A 19,843-nucleotide genomic window follows, 5' to 3' on the forward strand; every position below is an offset into this window, starting at 1 on the left:
CCAACACCAGAGACGAACTGCTAAGAGGATCTGGCTGTCAGCATTGGTGCCCTCAGGACCACTGACTGCTACATGCTGGCCTGCAGGCACTCCTTTCTAACATTTGGCTGTTCCCTTCTAACCTCTGCTTTGCCCAAACTGATGCTTGATCACAAATATTCCACACTCTCCATTTCCTCTATCCTGATGGAGGGTTGCCTGTTATGAACTATTCCAAAATTTACTTCCAAAAAGAAGAAGAAAAGCGAGAAAGTAATATCTCTTATGTTCTAAGAAAGCAAAAAGTCTCAAAGAACACCAACAAGAGGCAGCCAGCCCCATGAGAGAATACTCCAGAGGGCTGACAACCTGTTTTCAAATGTGGTTCTGGAATTTTCAAGCTTAAGAGTGTCAAAGTTGGTGGAATTTCAATTATTTAGGGCCAGACTCCAGGAGAGAAGTGCAACTGGGGCATATTGCTAGATCTTTAGCAGTGAACTTCAACTCCACATTTGTCAAATCTGTATGGAAATACTCAGAGAGCATTTGAAGCAATCAATTAGAAGCAAGGCTGGCCACAGAAGTCAGGCTGTCACTGCACCATCACACAAGCTGTTCTGTTACCCCAACGCTTTTAGGAAGTCAGATTTTTCAAAGCAGACATCTCAATTGGCCTGACAATGAGACAAACCTTCATCTTTAGCTCTGGCAAGTGGGTAAACTGTCACTAATGACAGTGCATCAAACCACATTCCTGCTCCATTGGTGTTAATATTCGCTATTGACACTACCCCAAGCTATTATTTGTGTACAGCTGATGCTACCTGACTTCCTAGAACCCAGGAAAATACCATACAATGCTAGAGCACTTAACCTGGTGAGGTAGGAAAATAAGTTTAATGTTAGGCTGCTCTGATGATGGATGTGGGCCACATCCCAGAAGCTGTTGTAACAAAGCCATCACAGAACCCAGAACTGAGTGACTTTTCCAACTGTCCACTGCTTGCTGGACACATCAATGAATGACACCAAGAGCATCACCGGCCTGGATGGACTTTGCTTTAGTAATAAGTAGTCAAGAATAAGATGCAAAGTGATGCAGCCCTTTAAATTTACAAGAGCATTTAAGAAAGACTCGTTACAGTTAATTCAAACTGTAACGTATCATACACTTACTGCTACCAATTTCCAGTATAAAGAAAAGTCTTTTCTGCAACAGGAAAATGTTGATTTGTGATGAGAGGTCAGACTGCAGAAGGAAGGGATGCTGTCCAGAGGGACCTTTATTAACTCGAAAGTGGGCCCACGTGAACTCAGTGAGGTCCAACAAAGCAAAGCGTGAGGTTCTGCACTTGGGCCAAGTAATCCCAGGTATTTATACAGACTGTTAGAAGAACTCCTTGAGAGCAGCCCTGCTGAGAACAACTTCAGAGTTGAAAAACCTAACATTTGCTGGCAGCCTGGAAGACCAGCAGCAGCCTGGGCTGCAGCAGAAGGGTTGGAACCTGAGGATCCTCCAGGTCCCTTCCAACCCAAACTGTTCTATGATTCTCCTGTTCACATACAGACAACAGAAAGTACATAAGAGTCTGCAATGAGATTTTCACACTCATTTGCAGCTTTTCCTTGGAGTCTAGAAAAATATGCCCGCCCAGGCACCACAGTTCAGCAGTTCACAGAGTGCCCATAAACTCTCCAGCTACAATGATCCTTCAGTCCTAAAGCAGCAAAACTCTTGACAGTTGTCTTTCCTTTGTGATCTTTCAGAAGATATTCCCCACAAAATAAAGCTAAGCACAAGGAAATAGAGGCACTCACACACACCTCAACACAGCTGCTTGCACATCCCTTCCTCTCACACAGCTTTAGCAGCAACTGGTCAGTGGATGCAGCTTCACTTATGCAGGGAGCAGACCCATAAGATGCCAAGGTGATGGTGCCTAACCCCTCCCAGACACACAACAGTTCCTATATTGTTCAGTCACATCCTTAGACAGACAGACAAAAGCAGGAATCAAAAGCCACTCATGACAAGAAAGGCAGTGCCTACTTATGACCAGCCCCCCTCAAACACTCAGTGCTGATGAGGAATAGGAGCTGCAGAACACTCCAGGTCCCCAAACATTCCTCTCTACCACAGAGCACAGATCCACGTGTGTGCTTCTCTAAAGCTCTGTGCAGTAGCCTGGGGTTCTGGTCACCATTTCATAGGAGAACATGCAGGGGAGGCCAAGTGATTCCCCTGCTGCCATACAGGAAGCCTGTGGCAAAGGAGGAAGGAAGAAAGCTGCACACATCTGGCTAGCATCAGCTCCAGAGGTCAAGACAGGAAGGTAATGAGATGCCTCCATGCCAGAAGCAAAGTTTTATGAAGCAAACATCGCACAGGTTGGGGGAAAAAAAAAATAATAAAAAAAAAAAATCACTGCAGCAAATCACTCAGTATTCAGGGACATGCTCCAACCACAAACCCTTATCTAATTAGAAAGATGATGTAATTGAGAGGCACCCAAAATTGCCTGAAATACAACACACGCAATAACACACGCAGGTAAGGAAGTATGTTGGCTGCAAAGGTGTGCATTGTGTGTGTGTGTGCGAGGAGAACGTGGGCAAGTTGTCAGACTTGCTCTCCACTGAGCTCAGCAATAACACCGAATACATTTATTAAACGCAATCAAATTTTACAAGGCACTGAAGTGATCACTCTGTAGTAGTGGAAAGCACAAGGAGCAGTAAATACCTTGTAAACACAGAGGTCATGGGCCCAGGTGTGTGCATGGGCAGGGTGGGTGACTGCAAGCAGCATGCTCCACTACCTCACCTGCTATCTCTGCACCTTTCTTGCCTTGAAGGAAAAGTCAAGCAGGACTGAATGGATTATTATTTAATTTATTGCAAACAATTCATGAGACAAAGCAATAAAAAGAAGCCTTTAGCTTATCGGAATACAAATGAAAAACCCACCTCTATCAGATCTAAATACAATTACAGAAACAAAACAGCTTCGTGTTTAACCATCTAGCTGAGCCTGACAGATGGATACTGTTTATATCCATTTGTATTTATTGAACATATTAAAAGATCACAGCTGTTCTGTCAACATCTAGGTGCTTCCAGGGTGCTTGGAGCAGTATATAAACACGACAGAATTTTATGGATAAATCCGAGGAATGAACAGGTAAGAGATGCTGTGATGTACCAAGTATTTTACACGAACAACCGTAATACTTTGGACTGGTTTCTATTGATCTTAGAAATAGGGATAAAGGATCTGCACTCCCACCCCACAGAAGGAAAGCTCTGAGATTAAGTGCTGCAGGAGGATTTTATAACAGCTCGGTATGAGCGATGGGATTAGAAGGCAGGGCGATGGCTGCAGGCTTTGTCTGCACTGCTTTAAATCACACTTCCCCCATCCATCCACATCTACCTCTGTGTGGCCAGAAACAACGCCACAATTAGCAGAAATATAATCCCACACTCCTCATCAGTGGTTTTGCATATACATAAGGAACGATCAGAGAAGGATGGCTGCTCCTTATGTAAATCACATGCTCTACAAGGAAGAGCTTTCAAGCATGGCATGCGGATGATGAACACACTCAGACCTTTGGGTTTTCCAGTGGTTCCCTCCTGCATTCAGCCCTCAAGCACGGCACCCTGGGGGAAACCTGACGAAGGGCATATTTAAAAGCCCATGCAGTAAGCACATGAAATAAGAGATCTAATTGCACGTGGTCAGCCTTCAGATTTTAATATTTTTGCAGGTAACTGTAGGCCATTCTCCATCCCAGCCACTGCAGTCTGTGCAGCGCTGGATTCCAGATGAAAGGGAAGAAAATAATGCTGCTTTGGAAATTAGAAAAGCTTTGAACTGGAGTTTGCAGAGAACTGAGGGTAACAGTGGGAGGACAACGCAGCAACCCAAGGGAGTCCTCTGCAGGCACTGCGTGGAGCTGCTGAGGCTCCAAAGGAGAAGAGATGGAGCTAAGATCTGCTCCCTCGTCTCCTGCCTTTGGAACAGGTTGCCCAAGGAGGCTGTGGATGCCCCATCCCTGGAGGCATTCAAGGCCAGGCTGGATGTGGCTCTGGGCAGCCTGGGCTGCTGGTTGGCGACCTGCACGTAGCAGGGGGTTGGAACTGGACGATCACTGTGGTCCTTTTCAACCCAGGCCATTCTAGGTTCTAGGATTCTGTGATCTGATTCTATGATTCTCACACCTTGCTGGCTGTCAGAGCACTGTGCTGGCCCCTTAGTGCTTCTCAGGGCGCACATAACAGGAAATGAATTTCAGAGAACTCTTCTGGAAAGGGGAAATGGGAGGAGATTACTGGGAGAGAAGAGCTGCTAACTCAATCACAAGAAAGGTGTGGGAGCACAAGAACACAGGTCAGGAACTAAACATGATTTATCTGAGAACAGGCATGTGGATAGAAAGGAGATGGAAGAGAAGAGAATCATTTTCCCAGGGGTGAAGGGGAGGGAAGAAATCAAAACTTCCTTTTTGACTAAAAAACCAAACTCTCATTTCTGAGCAGTGGGAAGCACGCCATTCATTTTAAATTCAATCATCAACTGATGTCCCAAACTTATTTTTTTTTAAACTAAGGACAGCTATCCTCATTGCCACTCTGCCTGCTGAACAAGAAGCAGGGAAGAACAAAAAAGGAAGGAAGGGGAGAGCTGACCTGCTAACACCATATGGCAAACACAGACTGAGAACAGCCGCCCCTCTTCCCAGGTGAGATCCATTTCCCCACCAGACCACCAGCACGTGTGCATACACACAGAGCCAGGCAGTAGCAGCACAGCCATCATTGCCTTGCCACAAAGAGCTCTCACCCTGAGCTCTGTCTGAAACAAAAGCATCACCTCTACAGCCCAAGGGATGCGTTAGTAGGGCTGTAAGGGAAACTGCCCGGAGTAGAACCAGTCCTGTGCACCTACATAAAGCCAGCAGTGGGGCAGGAGGGTTCCTCTGGTTCTTCCTTGACCGCGGTCGGCCAACTGCAGCTTTGATAATTACTCTACAGAAACTCGAAGCTGCTACAGCAGCATCTTAACACACTAAATCATACCCTATTGCCGTTTTTTCCCAGAAACGCTTTTATAGCAGACAGCAGTTTCTACTTAGGCAGCAGACAGATCAGAAAACTGCTCAGCAGAAATGCTTTTGAAGCGGAGCTGGGACCAGAAATTGGATTCCTGCCCTGCTAGTGAGTGTAGATGTGGCCGTGGTTCTGGCCCAGAGCTCTCCCAACGACCTGAGAGCTTCTAGGGCCAAGATTTGGTGCTCTTTCAGCTTCCAGCACGACATGAGGGTCTTTAAACATCTTTGTCCTAACTTGTGCCAAGACCAACGTGCCTGTAGGAGTCTCCTAACTCCTGTTCTGAGAGCTTGGGCGAAAAGCCAGTAGAGCACAGACTCAGGGCTAGCAGCCTGCATGGGGACAACTATCTGCTCTGCAACCAAGGCATGACGGAGAAGAGAAGGCTCTGGGGAGGCCTCACTGTGGCCTTCCAGTACTTGAAGGGAGCACATAAACACGAGGGAAAATTGCTGTTTATGAGGTGGACAGTGATAGGATGAGGGAGAACGGTTTTAAACTGAGACAGGGGAGGTTTAGGTTGGATATGAGGAGGAAGTTTTTCCCCCAGAGGGTGGTGAGGCACTGGAACAGGTTGCCCAAGGAGACTGTGGATGCCCCATCCCTGCAGGCATTCAAGGCCAGGCTGGATGTGGCTCTGGGCAGCCTGGGCTGCTGGTTGGGGACCTGCATATAGCAGGGGGTTGGAACTGGATGAGCACTGTGCTCCTTTGCAACCCAGGCCATTCTATGATTCTGTGATTCTAGAGCTCGCTACGTAGGCAAGGAAGCAGTACTAACGGTGCCCAGGGCCAACACATTGCCAGTGCAAGTGCTGAGAAAATGCATTACAAGTCTTAAAGCACTTTCAGAAAATACAATGAAACACAACAAATCAATCAAGACTCTTGAAATTATTTGCTCCTGCTCTAAGTTCTGCAAATAACAAAAAAGGTGCCTGCTCAGAGGTGCCTGCCAACAGCTGCCATTAACATACATAAGTCTTCTGTTCAAAGGAAGCCTCCAGCAGTCAGTTTTTCTGTTTTAATTTGATTCTCTTGGCTTTATCCATCCTGTCTGTTTTCATCTTTCCTCATTACAGGAATTTTGTTAAGAAAAGAAATTATAAAAAAAAAGCCAAACACAGCTAATTATATTAATGAGCTATGAAAAACACAGTTGCTTTCTACCTTCAATATAAGCAAATGTCAGCACTACTCGGGGAGCAGAGGTAGCACAGCATCTCAATACTACGTTGTCAGCTGATTAATGAAGACTCATAGGACTAATTTTACAGCGCTTCATTAAAAGCCTGAGGCAATTAGCATAAAGGTTAGACTACTACATTATTAAAATGCTATATATATTTTTTTTAAACAAAATAATATGCTTGTTTTCCCCTCCCTTCAGGAAACAAACAAACCACACTGGATAGACAAAATGAGCTATTGTCCCTTTCAGCTTAAGAGGTACAGAACCACAAGATGCTCCATCTCTCACCAAAGACACAAGAGAGAAGTTTCTACAAGAGGGCAAATGCAATGCTCTCTGGTAAAGCTACTGCACAAAGGAAGCAGCCTGCCTGCTCAGAGGCCGCAGAACAGTGATAAGCTTAAAATTCAGTGACCAAAGGGATGGAAAAGACTGCTTCTTCAAAATAACACATCCAGTTCTTACACAAACAAGTCAGTCCAACATTTTTCTCCAAGTTGGAGTCAGAAGTGCATATGTGCAACACTGCAAGAGCCAAAACATACATAATGTAAATAACATATCTGCTGTTCTCTGAGGCTTTCTTGAGAGAACAGAACTGATTTTGAACTTGCAGGTGAGCAGCTCTGTAGGAACACATCACACCAGCAGCTTTGGTCACTGCTGGTGCAGCACCACGCCGAACTACGCATCAGAGCAGGGATCAAACCTCCTCACCATTTCCCTGCTCTGCTTTCCCTCTCCTTCCACATCCCACAGTGAGCACCTCTCAATAAACACTTCCTCCCAGGCCGCCACCTCCTTCTTTCTTACAGCCTCAGGAATGGAATAATAATAATAATAATAATAATAATAATAAAAAAAAGTAGCAGCCTTAAGAAACAGACTTGGTGAAAAAGAAAAGCTAACTGCCAGACAGCCTCCTTCAGAGCTGCTTTACACGTGGGAGAACTTGCCAAGACTCGCAGAAGGCACTGCTCTGCCTCGCAGCACATGCTGGCACCCAAGGGGTTAAGGCAATATAACCCAAGCTTGCTGCAGAAACACTACAGTGGGAAGAAAGAGTTGCAAATGATTTTTCTTGGCAAAAGCAGCTCCTTGGAATAGTAGCAGGATTGTGCTTACTCCTCATATATAAATGCCAAAATGAGGCTTGCTGACACTTTCCTGGCACACCGCAGCCCTTCCAGCGGCCCACGACCAAACCCAAGCTTTGGAGGGACAGACGGACACACAAGATGTTTCTCGCCCAGCCCACCCAGCCCTGCTCACGTGGCACTGCCCAGCACCCACACCAAGGCCTGGCTTCTCCATTTAGGGCAGCACCAAGCCACGAACACGCTTGCTGGAAAGGGCATGGGGCACTAATGAAGACCCAGAGGACTAATTTTCAGCCAGATGAAGACTGCTGAAACATCAGAATTGGGGTGCTTGCTTGACCCAGAGCCCAGCCTTTCCCACACCCCGTTCTCCAGCACTTAGAGGTATTTAGGCAAAGAGCCAACAGGAGCATAGAGTGATCCCTCTCCCAGTCCTCCTTCTCAGATTCCAGAGGTCAGCAATTTATGGATGATGGGAGCTGGAAGCTGCATCCAGATCATCATGTTTAATAGACACTAATCTTCCTAAAGGTCTAATCCCTTCACACTGCTGCTTTAGACTTACTTTTGGCTTCTACAAAATCCTTTCACACGAGTTTTGTGATTTCACTCGGTCCTGATAAAAGAAGAAAATAAAAGGCAAGAAGAGAAAGAAAAGAAAGAAAAGCAAGGGCTTACCAATCCCTTCTCCCATCAGACTTACACAAACTGATGCGATTTAATTATTCAGTGTTTCATCATTTGGAAAATGGTTCCACAGCCATTAGCAAGGTTCAGGGTAGGGCTGTAAGAAGATGAAGGTTAAATGGCTATTTTGGGAGTGATTAGCTTGCTCTAAGGCACAGGGCACTGCATACAGGGCACCGCATGCGATGCAGCTCAGCCTAGGGGCTGCTCTCATGCAGCACAGCACTGGTGTGCCGCAGCAAACAGGAGCAGCTCCCTTCTGGTGACAGAGCAACCTCACCTCATTGGCAGCAGGATCACTGAGGCTCTATGGTAGGCAGCCTGTTTTATTGCCTTGTAGCAGCTCGCAGTTCATCTCTGCTCTCTGGAATGCTCACATTAACACAACCAATGCTTTTTGCTCTTCCTTTTACATCTCTCCCACTTCCCCTTCTAGAGCTGGCTTCCTTCTCTCCTTGACAACCAACAGCCCACAGCAGTCATTCTCTCTCTTGCTCTCCAACAATACTGACAATGCATGCCCAGAGCCCAAAGCAAACAAGAACCATCCCCTTCCTGGAATGTCACTGCAGATGCTCAGTTATTATTTGTATCAAGACAACTAAGAAAAGCTATTGCCAGTGGATTTACACCAGGCTTGCTTGTCTCCATGGAGAAAAACTTGAAGGTTGCAAACAGCAAGGGAGAAATCAGTTCTCATACAGCATTACCCATTCAGCCCTGCACATGAGCAGCAGCTCTTCTTAACTTGCTGCAGCTAAATCCTCAATGATCCCAAAGATGAAATCTCAAACCCCAACTGCTCTTCATAGCCTCCTCAGAAAATAAAACAGGCCTCAGTGCATTAGATGAGGCTGTAATACATTTTGGCAGCAGGAAGCCTTTCTACTTTAACTTTTTTAACTTTCTTCCCCACCAGACTTTGACTTCTGCACTGGGTTTGGATGAACACCTCCAAAAAACCTCCCAGCACTCACATGCCATCACAGACACACGATGTCTTTGGGGATGACCACTCAGGCTGTGATGGTTTCCCACGAAAGCTGAGCTCACCTCATCTATCCAGCCCATCAAAACTCTCATCAGTTGGATCCACTACACGACTGCACAGGGAGCTTCAGTGAAAACGTCTGCAAGGCAGTTAACTTCTGTAAATATACACACACAAGACAGGGCTTCCAGGATTGTCAGATAGATTGCTCTATACAAGGAAGAGATGTTTTCCCTGTTTACAGTCTGGGGAGGCAGAGAGCCGCATTCTCAAAATATCACAAGGCAAGATTCTGTGCAGCAAGTGAGAACTCAGCTTGGACCTGCTATCTCTGAGATCAGAATCACATTAGCAGTAGCTGGGAAAAAAACAGTAAGAGCTGGAGAAGGTTCACAGTGCTGCTAGTGCAGAAAAGAGAAATGCAATCCTCTGGTCTAGGTTGTTATGACAAGAAGGTGGTGTGTTGGCAAAACAGAGAAAGCTAGCAGTGAAATTATCAGAACTGATAGAAATGTCATTCCCAACACTAAAGAACAACTCCCCGAATTGCTCTGATCTCACTTTGTCCTTTTAATAACTCAGTTTCTGGGGCTGGAGGCTCAGAAATCAGTCTTTAGATTTTCAGTTTTCAAATCCAGGCAGGAGGTTTGTTTTTCATGAGCAGTGTGCCAATGCTATTTTGTGCTGTACAGCTTCCAGTATTTTCTTAAGTGCCTCGAGTCACTTGGCATAAAGCACACTATGAAAATGTAATTTTAGCTGATAGCTTCCAAATTCTGCCTTGCAATCTACCTTCAAAATCAGGAACTTCAGCAGAAACAGAGGTGCTTCTTCCCCTGCACGTGCTGCTGCAACACACGTAGGCAATTTGTGAAGCCATGTTTTAGCTGAGCATGGAGCACTAGATGGGAATATAAAGCTTCTGCTCGGATGGAGACCAACTCCTCCATTCATTTATCACTCCAAATGACACCAACTTAAAACAAAACCTCTCTCCGTGCCCACATTACAAGGCACGCTGGGTGCTTCCCTTCTGGCGAGCAAGCTACTGCTAGGGCCTGGCTTGGATCCTTTCCCCATCTCAGAGACATGGCACAAAGCTGGGAAATACAATTCCAGCTACCTCCAGGGGTCAGCCACAGTCACAGTCTCAATTTTACATAAAAACAAACATACCAGAGATGATTGAATGGGACTAATTGGAGGTGTGGGATGATTAACTCTTGGCTAGCCGTGGCCAGAGCTCCTCTTCTATCTGCAAACCTCAGTGTTTACAACCACAGCACCATTGGGAGCAAGGGCACAAAGGGGAACCAAGGTAAAGCTTTCCCCCATTAACACCTGGCACAGATCACCACATTGTTCTGCCTGGTGTTTTTGAAAGAACACCCTGATTAATCTGTAAGGGAATTAAGCCAAGATTGCTTTGGGTGTTTCTAGCTTAAAAATGCACTGTTAAGTATTCCTCTTTCCCTGTTTCAAAATATCCTCTTGTGTTTCAGGCTATCATAGAGGGGCATAAAGTATATCTAGTCCCCAAGATTATACAGCAGCATTAAAAGGTAACATTTAGCGTGCTCCTGAGGGTTATTATTAAGAGATATTTGCCCGCCTTTCATCCAGAAGGACGCATCAAATGGAAGTACAGCTGCCTCCGAATCATGACAAGGCAAAAACCTTCACAGTGACTCAGCAGAGCAGAGCAGGAAGAGAGCTCTCATTCACAGGAAGGTCCTACTGAAGTTCTGCCAAGCGGAGTCAATCAGGTACTCACATTAATAGAAAATATCTGAGCATTTTTGTCTATTGAAGTTTCACTGCTGATCCACAGACTCATCATCATCATCATCAAACCAAGCCTTCTGGATTTGCCTTGCCATTTCTAGAATATCCCAACTACTGCATCTCAGTGCTATCACTTCCCACTTCCAGAGCAAATGCCAATGAGGTCAATAAGTCTTTTAAGTGTTAACACTTCTGAATAGCAAGATAAACACAATTTTTCTCCTTCCATGCCATGACTCAAACACCACCGAGTTTTAAGAGAATCCACAACAATTCTTCACTGCTTGAAAGAAAAAGGACAGCAACTTTGTTCTGCAGCTCAGACACCAAATCCAGTGGTTGGAAACTCTTTTCCCAGAGCGGTTGGAACTGGATCTCCCCAACCCAAGCCATTCTGTGATTTGTCTTTCTGGTCTAAGAGAAAAGCAGAAGAGTAACAAACACTTCTGCTAGAACAGAGCCACAGTATGCTTCCCAGAAGCATTTTCCAGCCGGCCATCACACACAAACCAAGCTGACACAGCCCCAAAGAAAAAGGGCTGCCAGGCACCATGCAAAGACCAAGCCCCTCTTGGGCAGGCGGCCCACAGGACCTATTTCAGCAGAGGATCACATCCAGACACACCAAGAGAGCAGGCTCAAACGCTACCAGCAAGCCCACCAGCTCAGGTTCACAACGACAAACAGCCCAGGGTAACCATCCAAAGAGATCCCAACACTATCAGGTACACCGATCAGGAAGGTTGTGACACTAAATCCATGATTTTCTACACAACGTCAAGCATAAAATCAGATGGAAATTAACATTTTACTTGTGGAGATTGGGGTGTTGCTTTGGTGGGATCTATGCAGCACAGGACTGCTGGTATTTGCTTTACAATTTACTTAAGTTAGAAATAATTTGGCCTTCAAAGAAGAGCATGACTCCCTCTGGGAGAGGGCTACTGCAGTTATAGCTCAGTACTGTGTTATTTCCTTCAGTCCAGAAGTAGAAGAGAATTTGGTTTTCTAAGAAATAAAAAAATCAGGAGATTAAACTTTCAAATATTTGGGCTTTACACTCATCTTAGGCCACAATTAATCATCGTATAAATGGACATAGATCTCTCACACCTATTAACTCCTAACAGGTCAGAGATAACCTTGAAACTACTACTGGAGAAAGAATCACCTGAACATCAGGTTTTAGTCTCTATAGCTAAGAGCTCGGAAGTTGTGCTCAATCGCACAGCACTTTCTCATCATAAGGGAAAACAATTACCTCCAATCAGTGTCACCAAATGAGTTTGCAGAATATCTTTAGAAAAACAGGAGGAATAAATCCTGTGCGTACCATATAGTTTGAAGCTTGACTCTGGGCATCTGCACTTTCCAGCTGCTCCATAACTGCCAGAACCCCCAAGTTTCCCAAAACCTACCCACATTCACCCTCAGCACCACCTGTCAGACCCTGCTGCATGCTTGTAGTTACACTTGAGGGATGCAAATCTTTTACTGATGGGAGAGGCTCACCATGCAGACGTATCTAAATTAGTCCAGGTATGTTTAGACATTAGACATCCCACTTGCAATGGTGGCTCTAGCTCTTTAATATACCAAAGAGTCAGACTCCAGAGCTACACTGATGAGGGCCACAGCTAACCTCACAGAATGGGGAAAGGAGCCTTCATGCAGAATAGAACCCCAATTCTAATTGCTTCAATTAGAGCTCCAATTCAATTCAAGCTTCAATGACTGGCACGTGCACCCACACCCCAGAACCACGCACAAACAGGCATCACCACGTACTGAGTTGTAAAAGAACCTGCTTCTTGCTGAGTGCAAGGCATTAACATACCATCACAGCAATGCAGAAGTTCCCAGGTGTATCTGTAGCATCCAGAAACATTTTGTGCCCCCAAAATTCAATGCAAACAAATGTTAGGAAGACATCTTAAAAGACTCCCCATCTTGAAAATGAAGGAGAAGCAACTAGGGCAATGCATCCCACAAAGCACTTTGCTGTCGTATTAGTGCTTCTCAGTGTAACACTGACTGTCACATCGTTTATTTAACTTCAGAACCCACGTGCAAATGAGCTTTCAGATGCCAGCCACAGAGAAGACTGACACAGAAACTATGGAGTCTTTTCCTGTATTAAACACCCTCAAATCAGTGTCACAAACACGTGGGGATGTGTGGGATTGGGGTCAGGGAAGGATTTCTTGCATTTTCCCACTTTTCACTTAAATTCTCTCAGCTTTGTATCCTGCGTTTTGTGGGGCTTTAACTTTTTGCTCACGCCATAATGGCATCTTCTGTTAACAAAAACTCTGGGACCTCATGAAAACACGTACTGAACCACATCTTTTTTATTTGAAAACACTTTTCCCCCCCTCACAGCTCTGATATTTAAGAGAATAAAAGCTCTTTTACCTCCACAGCCACACCAAAGGCTCTAACCATTTAAATATGACTTTATGCATACAGTAAAATTGCATTGATGTGATAGGATTGATTCAGAAAATGATTTCATTAAATTGGTATGGCTCCCTCATGTAGGAAATATTATTTTGATGTGAGGTTATGCTTCATCAATTCAGCACAAGTCAGTAATAAATCTAAGATTGAGCTAAGTCACCATGGTTTTCTTGTCTAGGGAAGACTCCAAGAGAGCGCAATTGAAAATACCATTAGGAAGAAAGAGAACCTAAAAAAAAAAAAAAAAAAAAAAAAGCTATGAAATCTTAGGCCTATTTGCAACTAATAAATCTGCTAAATCAGCAACACTTTTGCTTAGTGTGTGTACAGCAGAGCAATCCCAGCACGCTGCAAAGCGCGCCATTGAGGCAGGACGGCACAGCACACGAGAGGTCAGGCACACCAAGGCAGCGCTGATGGGGCAGAAGTATTTTTGCATTTAGTTTATGTAAGCAGTCAAAGCAGCTCCTCTCTCCAGGCTGCCTGGCCCGAGTACAGGAATTCAGCCTTGTCTCTGGCCAACCAGCATTTTCTCTGAGGAGAAATGACATACACACACACACAAGACATACTGGAGTCTGGACCAGCTCCACATAAAAAGATGTTTTATAGGGAATCTGGGAAAACGACACTAAAAGCTTCCTTTTCTGCATCATTCCACAACCACTACGAGAGCTTTCTGAGGAATATACATTTAATTCTGCAAGATGGACAAAAAAAGGCAAAAGGAACAGAGATAACTGCACAACAACGTAGCTCAGCCACTGCTCTGAATGAAGACATAGAGAAGGTTAACAAAATTAAAATCTGAGCTTTTCCTATACAGCAAGCTCAACGGAAGCAGAGGAAGCACTTGGTGCTGCAGCATTGCATTCGGCTGGACCAGGGGTAAGCAGAACAGCACTCTAATAATTCCTTTAGCAGAGGCTAAAGGAATTACCATCAGATCAGTCAAAGCCCAGAGGAAGGCTCAATAAGCAGGGAGGTCTGGAGGAAGTCTTGCTCTCTGTTTACTTCTCCCTGGGAAGAAATTACGAGCCATAACAAGATAACTAACACTGTTTCATTTGGCCATAGACTTTCCTCTTCTGTTTCCCAGTTACAATTATTGTCTACAGAGCTCATAGTATATTTTTTTCTGGCTACAGAAATTTTAATGCTTCTAAGAAAGGAGATTTCCTTCTTACAATGCTATCTCAGAGATACACCCACCAGAACACAAGAGCTAACGAATCAAGTGGAGATGCAGCCCAAGCAAACACTGAGAGCACTCTGCAATAGCTCAAGTCCCTCTCTACTACCTTCCATCTAGTTTAGCTCATCTTTGCTGGTGTATGAAATTTAAAGAGCTCTGAAAAAGATGTTAACAAGCCCTAAAGAGGAGAGTGCTCTTGCATTAGTCATTCCCAGGAACACCTGTGAACTATTGAGTTTAATTAGTCTACAGCTGGCACCGAGTGTGTGTGGAAAGACAGGGGATTTATTATCAGACTGCAAGCCCTTAGATTGTCTCTTCCAGCATGTTTTTTCCTGTTTGTTTGTTTTGTGATAAAGGACACACAGAGAGCACATGCAATTGTTTAACTAACAGTGAAAACCTTTCTTGGAAACAGTGCCAGATGTGGGAGAGCTGCCATGCAGCGAGGCAGAGCCCACAGCTTCCAGCACACATTATTTCACCACCACACAAGACATGCTTACTTTCATCAGTGACAGTTCTTTACAGCTGTCCATCCTTAAATACCTCTGCCCAACCTGTCTGAAGAACAGCTGCATTCCATGTGATGCCACAGCTTCACCACTTGCCTTTACCTTCACCAGACAAAGAGAAATGCAGAAGTGCCTCCTGTGTTACTCAGGGATCATGCAGTCACAGCAAGGACCACAGGGCCCCAAACTCCTGGATTAATGACTGTTTACGAGGGTGGATAATGATAGGAGAAAGGGGAATGGTTTTAAACTGACACAGGATAGGTTTAGGTTGGATATGAGGAGGAAGTTTTTCAGCCAGAGGGTGGTGAGGCACTGGAACAGGTTGCCCAAGGAGGCTGTGGATGCCCCATCCCTGGAGGCATTCAAGGCCAGGCTGGATGTGGCTCTGGGCAGCCTGGGCTGCTGGTTGCTGACCTGCACGTAGCAGGGGGTTGGAACTGGGTGATCATTGAGGTCCTTTTCTACCCAGGCCATTCTATGATTCTATGATTCCTGCAGAAAGCAGCCCTGGTTTTGGAAGCTTTTATCTCCTAGCGTGCATCCCTCTGCCTTCTGCTAAATTCATGCTACCTCAACAGAAACAATGCCCTACTTAAATCCTAATGTGCAAAATAATTATCATCCCAACATCATCTTTACTGACAGTATTTCATCTCCACAGCCAGAGTAAGAGATCCTTCCTGAGCGGATTGGACTTCATTCTGCCATCACCTTGACATCGCCAAGTCAGTCGTGCTGACATTTCTTCTAGCTGACACTGGAAAGCCTTCAGTAAATCCGTACTGACAGTTTAAATTCCTTTTTTTTTTTTTCCCCTCCCCATCCTTTCCTCCTGTCATATCATCTCCATAAAATTGCCCTGCCCTTGTTTCACTTCATTTTGACATCCCATTGTTATCTCTGCGGATCCTCTTTAGCACGCTGTGCTCCTGTCACAGAGGCACAGCATCTCTAAAGGGCTGACACCACAGCACCTGGGCGGCTCATTAAAATGAATTTGGTCCTCCCCTTTCTCAATAAGTTACTCCTCAAACCACAGCACTAATAAAGCGCTCAGGATGTGCGTAATTTGTACATCCCAGCACCCACCAGACCCAGGTTTGTATATGGGTGTGAACTCCTGGGAAGCCATGCACACAGACAATTTGTATATTGTTCCATTCTTAACATGGACTACTTTCATCTTCCACTACAGCTGTATCTATTAAGATGTAAATAGATACAAGCTGCAAGAGTGTAATTAAGCTGTCCATGCAATTAAGCAGCATATGACAACAAAATACAATGCTTTGTAAGGCCAGGTGTTTCTTCTTTGCTTACTGATTCGTATTTCTGAGAATTGAAGAACTCATTCATAGCCCAAAAGAGCCACAAAGCCCAAGCAAGTGCCCTCACTGATAGTGTGTTCAGATGCTGATGCAGATTTCTCATACATCAGAACTCAGAGCAGCAATCAAAGCTTGCATGCTGCTATCTCAGAAGAGAAAATCCTTCCAGCTTCTCCCCTGATATCCACTAACTGAGCTCTGCTACATGTGTTTTATGTACATAGCATGCATTCCTCCAGAAGTACATCTCCAAGAAGTACACCACTGCTGTACTGTCTTGAAAGCCCTGACATAACCTCTTCCTTCCTCTTTGCAGCCTCCTGCTCCACCAAATGCTTACTAGTCTGAAATGGATCCAGATAGTTAAAAAGTGATGAGTTAAAAGTCAGTGAAACCTGCCCACGTGGATCAATTTACACCACTGCAAGTGAGTTCACATCCATCAAGTCCTACATAACCCCAGAAGTAAGATACAACTTGCTGTGCAGCATAGACATCTATACACAGTTGAAAATCATTAGAGTCCACATAGATAAGCTCTAATTAAATATGCCTGTTTAGGTGAAACAATTAACCCACCCACATCCCATGCTGCAAGGAGACCTGGCAGAGCTGTAGCGTTCCAGCTCAGGGCACATCTTTGTTTGACCTCATGCATCCACTGTGTTTGGCTGCAAGACCTCAGAGAGATGCTGACTGAGAACGGATGACTGCACATTCAATAGCCGAGGAAATATTTGATGCAACTCTATTAGGGTTGCCATTACTACACGTTTTTTGCTCAACAATACATCAGCAGAACATTTTGCTACCGTTGCTAACTCTGCTGCGACTCAGAAGGTAATGCTTTAGGACATGTACTTCACTGCTCTCCTGCTGTGTGTACAGGAGGTATGCTACTGTATCCTCTGTGGATTACGACTCTCAGCAATTAAAATGAATACTGAAAAGACAGAACACAGTTTGTGAGGCATTTTCCTGGCTTTTGTCAAACATTTGTTCGCTAGATTACCTAACACCCAAAATGCAAGCGTCAAGGAGAGGTCTGCTAATCCTGGGAATTAGCAAGGTGTTGCTCCAACAGATTGCTGCACAACAGGGCTCTGTTTCATAAACGGGCTTTAGACAAGCTAGTAGTGCACTCCGTGTACAACTCGCCCATTCTACCTATGATCCAGATCATCAGGTGATTAAAACAGAAAAGATTTGAGCTTTCTTTCCAAACAAAGGCTTTTACGTTAGCATTTCCCTCCTCTCTCCATTTTGAACTGCAGTAGCCTGGAAATACGTAACCTTACAGTGCAAGAAGATGAGATTTAAACACATCTTAAATAAAACAGCCCAGTTGCCATCACACTGTGATTATCAGCACTGCTGCCAGCAACCCACAACAGAGCCAGAGTCTCTTAGAACACCATAAATTCCCTGCTGCCTCAGAGAACGTGCACTTCCATTTATCCCGAAGCCCCGCAAGGTCAGGGAAGAGTCCTGCTTTGCTGCATATCCAAGGCAAATCATGCTCAGCACAAATAAATAAAGTGGTAATAGACTCAATTTCAGAATAATTCAAGTCCCATTCCTGGTGGTGGCAGGCACAGGGCATGGACTGCTGTTTGGGGGATGCTGGGATAACCCGGTGTGGTGACAGACTATGATCAATATGATCTACCTGAATTCACACCAGGTGGGGTCCAGCTGATGAACAGATCCTTTCCCAGAGCTTGTTGGGGTTCTGATATTTACAATGGAATTCCCATTCTATTCAAACCATCACTACCTGCACCTATTTCTCATACCCACTAATGGGATTTATTAACCTCCTATACATTCCCTTAATTTGTCATTTCTTGAGGAAATGAAACAGGCAAACTGCCAAGCAGCTTTAACACACGTGGGCACACAACTGGTTTGCATGCATCTGCACACATACAAACATGAACAATTTATTCCCAGATGTGGGCACACACACAACGTAAACATTATTAAGAGAGGTGCCAATTTTTGTCAGGGGAAAAATTCTTCGGATCAATAAAGGGATCAAGAGGGATTTCTTTGTTGGAAAAAACAGAGCACTGATTAGGAGGCATCTATAATCTCACCACTTGCAATTCCCTGCGTTGACAATACAGTCACACTGAAAGCCTGATCCAGCAATTGGAGCCTGCAAAATAGGCCCACGAGGCCACTCCTGCTGCAGCCTTTAAGACACACATGTTACTTCCTATAGGCATCAGAAACTCCAAAAGGAACCAGGAGAAAGCAGCAGCCTCCCCCATCACGAAAATCTGGAATAACAGAACTGAATCCATCCTTCTTTAACATTTAGAACTGAAAAGCAACCTTGAAAACCCTTTGGCAAATGGAAAAACAAGGCAGACTCGCACCTCATCAATACAGGGTATGGAGCTGGTCTGAAAAAACGCATCTGTTTCCCCCCAAAATTCTTTCTACACAGATCTACTGATGCTGTGCCTAATCCTGCTGCTGACAACAGCATGACCGTGCTGCTGGTTGCTGCTGCTGCAGACACAGCAGTCCCCTGGGCAGTGACCAGGGCAGGCTGCTCTCTCTGGTCCAGCACAGCTGCACAGCTTCAGCACTGCAGGCGCGCATCCATACACGCCTTTGTTTTTTGCCTTCAGGGCTCATTATCGTTAATTATGATTCATAAATCAGAAAGAAACCATGCAAACTCAATGAGCTCCCCAACCAGCCTGCAATGTCAGCACCCAGACATGTTAAGGTCATTCCTTCGAAGCTGGGACACAATTGCAAGCCCACAGCACTACGTGTTATGGAACTTAAGTCTCTGAAGCTCTTCCCTCATTTCCAACTTCTGCAAGGACTTACTTGGTTCTTTTGCTCATCTCCCTGCATCTCCAGTGCTCTTCCTACCCGAAGCTGCCAGCGTGCCTCCCAAATCCTCACCTTATTTCCTAACTGGCTGGGGAAGCAGCTGGATGTAAATCCCACTAACCTCAGTACTGCCATTAACATTAGGACATTAGGTAATATCTTACATTGCATGAAGAGCAGATCTTAACTACACTTCTTGCATAAAGCTAGCTTGGCAGAGAAGGCACCAAAAATAACCTCCCAAGCTCCAATTTCTCCTGCTCTCATAGCTTATACCACCACTCAGCTCCTACAAGCCTGCAACAACATTGCATGCCCAGAGTCTGCATCACTGGGGCTTGAACAAGGCAGGAATTTAGCCAGCACATACTTAATTCCAAATTCATTTAATATCTCCGTACCCCCCTGACAAATAAACCTTACAACATTTCAGGTTAATCTCGCCAGACACCAGTATTTAAAAAAAAAAAAAAACAACAACAACTTAAATCTAATAGAACATTACTGGCACCCAACCACAGAAGCAATTTTAAGCATAAATTTGGCAAGACACACTGCTTTTACATCGAGCTAAGTATTTCCAAGTGACTAGGAAATACAATTCAGTAATTACAGCCATATTAGCTGGATGAAAACTGAGC

General features: G+C 44.8%; 1 protein-coding gene across 6 annotated transcripts in view; it reads right to left on the reverse strand.

Annotated features, from left to right (window-relative positions):
- AUTS2 (activator of transcription and developmental regulator AUTS2) overlaps positions 1-19,843 on the reverse strand; it is a 659,297-nt gene that overhangs the window by 555,857 nt on the left and 83,597 nt on the right. Inside the window, exon 1 of one of the 6 annotated variants that reach the window (XM_085240905.1) lies at positions 9,123-9,155. The exons of the other annotated variants lie outside the window; for them this stretch is intronic. Coding sequence (XP_085097031.1) covers positions 9,123-9,152 — 30 coding nt within the window. The 5' untranslated portion in view covers positions 9,153-9,155. Of the gene's footprint in view, positions 1-9,122; positions 9,156-19,843 lie in introns of those variants that run through there. 6 annotated transcript variants of the gene reach the window in all.

Source organism: Meleagris gallopavo, chromosome 21 (assembly GCF_905368555.1).
Source record: "Meleagris gallopavo chromosome 21, MGAL_WU_HG_1.1, whole genome shotgun sequence".
NCBI lineage: Eukaryota > Metazoa > Chordata > Aves > Galliformes > Phasianidae > Meleagris > Meleagris gallopavo.